Below are 7,379 nucleotides of genomic sequence, written 5' to 3'. Positions count from 1 at the left end.
AAACTGCTGGTTCGAGTGGGAGTGGAACAGGACGGAAGTCAATTGTGAACTCACCACTGCACGTGCCACTAGATTACACAAGACTCTCTGCTCCCACGAAGAGCCTTGTAGCAAGGGATCACTGCACTGAATACATGTGTCAGGTCACTAGAAGGCTTCTGTGATATAATACTCCTGTGGTGTGGATCCAAAATGGACTCTTGTGACGCGCTGTGTGTCTGTGTGTGTGTGTAACCGGATGTGGTAAATAGCCCTGAGCTGTACTAACAGTTACACTTACTTTTCAGCCATCACTTTCTATTTTTAACTAGCGTTAAAAACATTTGAATGCCTGGTAACGCACGTACCTAAAAGACACTATCTTAATTTGATATGGCCCAAGATTCCTAGGAAAACGAACCAATCCTGAGGCAGGCTCAGTAAGAATGATTCCAGTTAAGGTGCCATTCCTACATGCAGTTAAGCTTGTTAGGACCAACTGTAAAAAAGGGAATGTCAGGAATCCTTCATCCCAGCCCATGTTGACAAAGTCCAGTTTCAGGCTATACAGCTGCAGTCATGGGATTCTTCTGCCTGGAATCCTGATGTCTATATTGGTATTGATCCGGGCTGCTCCCACGCTGTCCTGTTCGGCTCATTTCATTATAAGCTGGCACTCTGTGTGGTTGGGGAGGCGAAGGCGGGACATCCTGGCGGAGGGGTCCCTTATGCTGGGTGGTTAGTTGTTGGGCTGGGTAATACTGGGGGTACCGCAATTCTGCTGCCCTCATGTCTTGTGCACGAGAGTAGTTTCCTTTAGAGGAGTGGACAGCAGGCTGCCCTCCTTGGTAGTATGGAAGATCTCTCTCTTTGTATAGTACTCGTGGCCCTGTTAAATACTCCATTGGTTCTGCTGGTCCACACCTGGGAAGGAAGAAAATACATCTAGATAAATAAAGCAGTATTCCAAGCCAGCAACACACTGTAGTTAAAGTTCTACATGTAATGTGGGACAGGAAATGCCATCTCAGCAGTAACTCGACCTGGTGAGTCATAACAGAACTTGGTGCAATATTTCTAATACGCAGGACACTGGGCGCAAGGGTCCTGCGCACGTCACAGCCCACTGACAAAGGAAGAAGAGCTCTGCAGCACACAAAGCCAGCCTCCCTTGATCCATTTGCCATAATGGAAACAAAGATCCTTCAAACAATGGGTGTTTGACTGTGTCTTATCTAGCCTGAGGATAAACAGATGAGTTTGGGCTACAGCTTTGCAAATCCCATAAGCCTTATGTGCACAAATAATCACACCTCCCAGCCTTGGCCCACTTTTTTCTTCTAATATGTCAGACTGTAAAACTCCCAAAACACCATAGTTGGAAATCTTGGAACTCCTGGAAGAAACAAAAGGGATGTTAGGATACAGTGTCTGTGTTTAATGGGCTAGCCGCCAGCGAGGTTTCAAACCCCCCCCCCCCCCCCCCCCCCGGTGAGCTGGAGAGCCTGATGTTAGGTCTGTTCTGTAACTTGTCTGTATCCATAAGGGCTTGGCAAGCTCTGGTGCATGTGAAAAGCAACATGTGAACATGTAATCCCAGAGGATGGGCTATAAAGTCCCCTCTGTACCTTTCTGTGTCTTAAATTCCACGATTTACACTAATGAGGGATTGATATTTCTCCCTAGAATAGTTTAACATGTGATACTTCTAAATGGCAAAAATAATTGCTCTGCATAGATCCGCCACTGCAGCACCCACAACAGTTCAGCACGTTTCAGAGTTTTACTGTTGGGAGTGCAAATGTCCTTCTACTTCACTCGGGCAAAACCTCCCCTTGACTTCAGAGGAGTTTTTTGCCTGAAGACAAGCTGAAGGAACTGCAGGATTTTGACCCAAAGAAGACGGAAAATGTAAATTAGATACACCTGCCCTAAGGGCACAGGACTAAACTCATCAGCTATTGTTGAAATAAATGTTTGTGGATTTATTAAAAAAATCTCTATTGTAAAAGGTATCAGGTGTCAAATTTGCTGATGACTTTCACTTCCTCCACCAAACTCTCTCTTTTGTTCACACAGGGATTTTATAAGCATGCTTCTCATTTCTTAACCCGGGCTCCCCTCCCAGATGCCATCGAAAATTGTTTTGCATGAAGTGAAACACAACATGTGGTTTTCTGCTGCACTCGTTTAAGCCCATGGGGTAAATCACAGACATAGGCAATGAACAAACATTATCTGCCTTGAAATGAACCTACAACACTCCCCCTGGAATCGCTTAGTGCAAATGTTTCCTGTTTAAAATGGAAAGAGAGAAAGGAAGAATTCCAGGCCTTGGACTTTTAGGACCCTACGGTCCCCAGAGACGTTTTGCTTTAAAAACAGAACATTATAAAAGACAGGCCCTCCTGTTTTTTTCATGAGACAGTCCAGGCAAAGTGCTGAAGGGGTTGAAGCCACCCTCTGAGACACTAAAAGGACTCTTAACCCCCCATGTGTTCAGACAACTGGTATCTCTACCCTCACACGTAGGCCTTGCAACAAAGTCTAACTTCCGCAGCAAACCAAAGGGTTGCTCCGTGTGTTTCTACCAGAGGTGGTAGGAATGATGACAAGACTGGTTGATGAGCCATCCACACCATATCTTGCAACTGGAAGCTTGTGTTTATGTGCAAGAGAAATTAAAAGCGGAAGAAGTTGTGTGTCAAGAAATAAAAAAAAGGGAACAAATGTTAGTGTGTCATACTTGGCATTAGTTTCCTTTTTCAAGACTCAAGAGACAGACGAGCAATGCTTAAAAGGATCTTTGTCAAGATAATGGTCATATGTTTTCATGTAATTTTTCTTAGCTGTTATCATTAGACAGAACTTTTGCTAATCGTGTTTTTAAAAAAATCAAAATAATGCAAACATGCTTAGGACAGATGCAAAGCCCAGTGGGAGTCTGGGCAGCTTTGAATTGGGCCCTTAATGCAAAGCTGAATTTATGGTTTTAAAGTATTTCAAATGTAATTGGTGGAAAACAGATTCTGTTAAAGCTGCAATTAGAGTTGCTGTTGGAACAAGCTGCCATGCATCACCAGTTGCACCCTCAACACACCTTCACTCTTCAAGGGTCTGGGTGTGGCAAAGAAGGAGCATTACGTGTCCACACAGCTTGGAGGAGGGGCAGCTGTAGAGCATGGGTGCTGACTTCCTCTGTTTCCAGGGGGTGCTCTGCCCCCACTCCACCCCTTCCCCCAAGCCCCTGCCTCTGCTCAACCCCCGCCTCGTTCCACCCTTGCCCCTACTCCTCCTCCCCCCGCCCAGTGCCTCCTGCACCCCGCTGAATAGCTGATCAAGGCGGGCAGGAGGCACTGGGAGGGAGGGGTAGCAGCTGATTGGCAGGGCTGCTGGTGGGTGCTCCAGTTCCGGAGCACCCACGGAGTCGGCGCCTATGCTGTAGCGTACAGGGAATGGCTTCTTTTCAGGAGAGTTGAGTGTGCCGGGGGCGTAGAACCCTCCAGAGCAGAGGTGGGCAAACTACAGCCTGCGGGACCGTCCTGCCCGGCCCCTGAGCTCCCAGCCGGGGAGGCTCGCCCCCGGCCCCTCCTCGGCAGCCATTCTGCCACACAAGCAGCGTGGCTTGCACCTGCCCACCTCCCAGGCTTTCCAACAAGCCTGTCCTGCCGCTCAGAGCAGCATGGTAAGGGGGTGGGGGGAGGGAGGGGCAGGAGGTCCCAGGGGGCAGTCAGGGGACAGGGGGAGGTCGGATGGGGTGGAGGTTTGGGGAGGGGGGTGGTCAGGAGACAGGGAGCAGGGGGGCGGGAAGGTGGACAGGGGTCAGGGCAGCCAGAGGACGGGGGAGTAGGATAGGGGGTTGGGTCCTGGGGGAGCGGTTAAGGGTGCAGGGTCTACGGAGGGGGCAGTCAGGGGACAAGGCGCAGGGGGGCTTAGATAGGGGGTGGAGTCCCTGGGTGGTCGGGAACAAGGAGCAGGGGGGGTTGGATGGGTCGGGGGGGCAGTCAGGGGACAGGAGGGTTGGATAGGCATGGGAGTCCTGGGGGGCCTGTTGGGGGTCGGGGAGGTGGATAGGGGTTGGGGCAGTCAAGGGACGGGGGGGAGGGGGAGGATGGGGGTGGGGTCCCGGGGGAGCGGTTAAGGGTGCGGGGTCCAGGGATGGGGCGGTCAGGGGACAAGGAGTGGGTGTGTTGGATGGGGGGGGAGTTCTGAGGGGGGCAGTCAGGGGGTAGGAAGTGGGAGGGGGTGGCTAGGGGGTAGGGGCCAGGCTTTTTGGGGAGGCACAGCCTTCTCTACCCGGCCCTCAATACTATTTCGCAACCCCGATGTGGCCCTCGGGCCAAAAAGCTTGCTCTCCCGCGGTCCAGAGTAACATTGGGAAAGGAAGAAACCAGATTCCACGGTCAGAGTATTGGAATTAGGTTTGATGGCCAATTTTACCCATGCAGGGTGTTCCCTCTCCAGGCCCCTCTTCTGGGGGTGGAGTACAAATGGCTCAGCTATGCCTGTGGGGTCAGGCTTGGCAGCTGGAGGATGGTCAGGCTGGGGAAGGCGTGGGTAGAGCCAGGCACATGGGTCCACTTCACACAGACGCTTTGGAAAAGCCAGTGTGTTAATACTTCTGCACCCTTCGGATAAAAAGCCATGATCCGAACACTTCAACGGAGTCTCTGTGGGCAGGGAAGGCTGGGGGAGCCCTGGCAATTCTGCTCCGGCGACCCCAGGAGGGGAACGATCTGAGGACAACTCAACAAAGGGTCCTTGTGTATGTGTCAGCCCCCTTTACCCAGCTCACTTCCCCAGGGTATTTCTGAAAGGAGGGGAGGGAATGACCCAGGCCATTGTTCCCATTTATAATAAGCCCTGAATGTTGAAACTGAACTATTCCCTGGTGATTCATTCTAGATCATCTCATGATCCCTTCTGGCCTTAAGCTCTATGTTCCTATTACTCGCTCCCCTCCCCTCCCCCGCCTTCATGCTTGTTGGTTTAGTATGGGTGATTTCCTCCCAGCTCCAGGCCTGCTGGCATTAGTGACTTTAAAAGGGAGTCAGAGAACGGCTCGAAGCACTTTTTGGAGCCCCCACTCCCTACATCACATTAACCAGCAGCTAAGAATTTGTAAGACTAAGAAAAGGAGAGAGAGCTGGCGCCTGACCAACCCTGAATGTCCATTTTATTATTTTTTAAAGTGGACAGAAAGTCAGTATTTTTAAGGCATTTCCCCCCCCCCCCCCGACACAGATGCCAACCTGCAGCAGCAGAAATGTCGTCCCCAGGAAAAGCTGCACTCACACGAATAAAGGGAGATTCGGGGGCAATTTCTAATAATGGTGATTCCAGAGAGCTACTTTGAAGCACCTTCATTTTCATCTGACCTCATGCAGCCTGCTTGTGTATGTTATTACTTTCCTTTAAAAAACAAACAAACCCATAAGCCAAACCAAACACCTTTTCAATTGCAGCCCCTTGGACACAGTGTTCACTTCTGAGTAGAAGAAAACAACTCTGCATTTTCTCTCGGCAGAGGCCCTAATGAAATTCTCTCCCCCTCCCGCTCTGTTTTTGTTAGCTCCTGGTGGGTTCAGAGTTCAGAAGGCTGGTTCACACCTCCCCAGTGACCCACAGTTTGTGGGTCAGACCAACAACTAGAAGTGGAAAATCACTGACCCCTGGGACCCATCCAAACCCCACAAATTGGGTCAAACAGGTCCAGCCACTCCAAAGGGCTTGATAGGAGTGTGCCCTTTAAGAGGACTTGCTGAGCATGAGCTGCTCTGACCCTCAGCTGTTTGCTTTCTGGTCAGTTGTTTGACCTAGAGGGCCAGTGGGCTTAATGGCTGGCTGCAGATGGGGAACTTACACACAGGGATGTGCTGATCTTGTAGCTCAGCCTTTTACTGACTGGCTCACTTGGGCCTTTTCCAGTGAAGGAGTTGGGAGCAGAAGATGCAGGACCAGCTACGTTAATACACTTCTTGTTAAGGAAGGTCTGGGAAGAGAGAAGGCAGGAGCACTGACTTCAAGGAAGGAATCAAAGCCATTAGAGCCGCATGAAAACTCTCTCCCCTAACAGTGACATGATGTAGGCAAAGTGCCTTTCAAAAGCCTGTTTATTGAATTGTGATGATGGGAAATACGATTCCCCACCCCCACAGAGAAGGTATGGCACAGACAGAAGTAATGCAAACTTCCCCACGCTTCCTGCCAACTTGTTTCAACCTTAACCTACTGGTTCAGAGCTGTGCTGGTTGATCTTCAAATCACTGATCAGTTAGGAACTCTGATCCATTTCTGTAATTAGGAGCCCAATATAACCCTTGTTTTAAAGGTGACCTGCAAAGGAGGATTAAAATATTGTGCTTGTGCCCTTTTTTAGTTCTTGCTGATGGATAAAGAAGCCTTGAAAATTTTTTCTTTTCCTGCTTGTTTTTACCTTAGAAATATCAAGAATGTCAAGTCTGATATTCCCTGGTTTTGCTATGAATCTCAGAGAGCTTTCAGGGTTGTTTACAACCTAACTGAAAGGAGCAAATTCTTTAAGGAAGATCTTCCTCTTTCCAAAATGTTAATTAGTGATTGACGTTAAATGGCTGCCAATAAAAAAAGTTTCAAATGGACTACAAATCATTTCCCCTCCCCCCCTCCCGCTTGCTCAACTTCTGCTCTCTTGGATTCTTGTGATCCCCATTTCAGTAATTCTCATTTCAGTAATGAGAATTACTGAAAAAAAATTCTCCTACTCTGGCGGGAAGTACTAATTGAGATATACCTCAAGAAGTCACATACTTTGTACCCAACGGAAACCCATACTTGGCTGCAGCCTCTTTTGCATCTTCTTCCATGACTGTTTAGTCCGTGCAAGACTTAGAGAGATCCTGGGTGATGGCATGAGGCACCAAAGGTGGTGATTAGAGTGCCAAAGAGAACAGAGTCCTGTCTGTGTCCCAGGATGTCAGCAAAGCACTCTCTATATATGCATCACAATGGAATGCTGCCTGTTCTCTGTGATAAGGGCCCCAACTACATATAAAGGCTTAAAGAAGAAGACAAAAACCAAGAACAGATCTAGGAACTAAATGAGGCAAACAAACAAACATATGAAGTGTTTCTTCTGAGAGCGGACCTTATAAAACAGTTTCCGACTTATATTTTTAAAAATCCTGGCTCAATGGCTATGTAGTTTCGCTCTCTGATATTTAAAGTCATGACACATAACAGAGAAAGCAGTGCTGGTTCAATCTGAGCACCAAGAACTTCAGTAGCTTAATAGTCAGTGTGCAATACCTAAAAAGTCAATGCAGGTTTTAAAAAAAGTCACTGAAGTCTCTCATTTGCAGGCTGGTTACTCCTAAAACAAATTTTCTGTGTCATTTCAAACCAACATTTATCAATTAAGA

General features: G+C 48.5%; 1 protein-coding gene across 2 annotated transcripts in view; it reads right to left on the bottom strand.

The window, feature by feature from the left end:
• Positions 1-391: 391 nt before the first annotated feature.
• Positions 392-7,379, bottom strand: part of PARD3B (par-3 family cell polarity regulator beta) — a 615,914-nt gene continuing 608,926 nt past the window's right edge. For both annotated transcript variants that reach the window (XM_077830252.1, XM_077830251.1), the window contains one exon: positions 392-903. In XM_077830252.1, the coding sequence (XP_077686378.1) occupies positions 543-903 (361 nt within the window). In that variant the 3' untranslated portion in view covers positions 392-542. The remainder of the gene's footprint in view (positions 904-7,379) is intronic.

This window comes from Eretmochelys imbricata, chromosome 11 (genome assembly GCF_965152235.1).
Source record: "Eretmochelys imbricata isolate rEreImb1 chromosome 11, rEreImb1.hap1, whole genome shotgun sequence".
Classification (NCBI taxonomy): Eukaryota; Metazoa; Chordata; order Testudines; family Cheloniidae; genus Eretmochelys; species Eretmochelys imbricata.
This window is presented reverse-complemented; position numbering and strand designations above follow the sequence as displayed.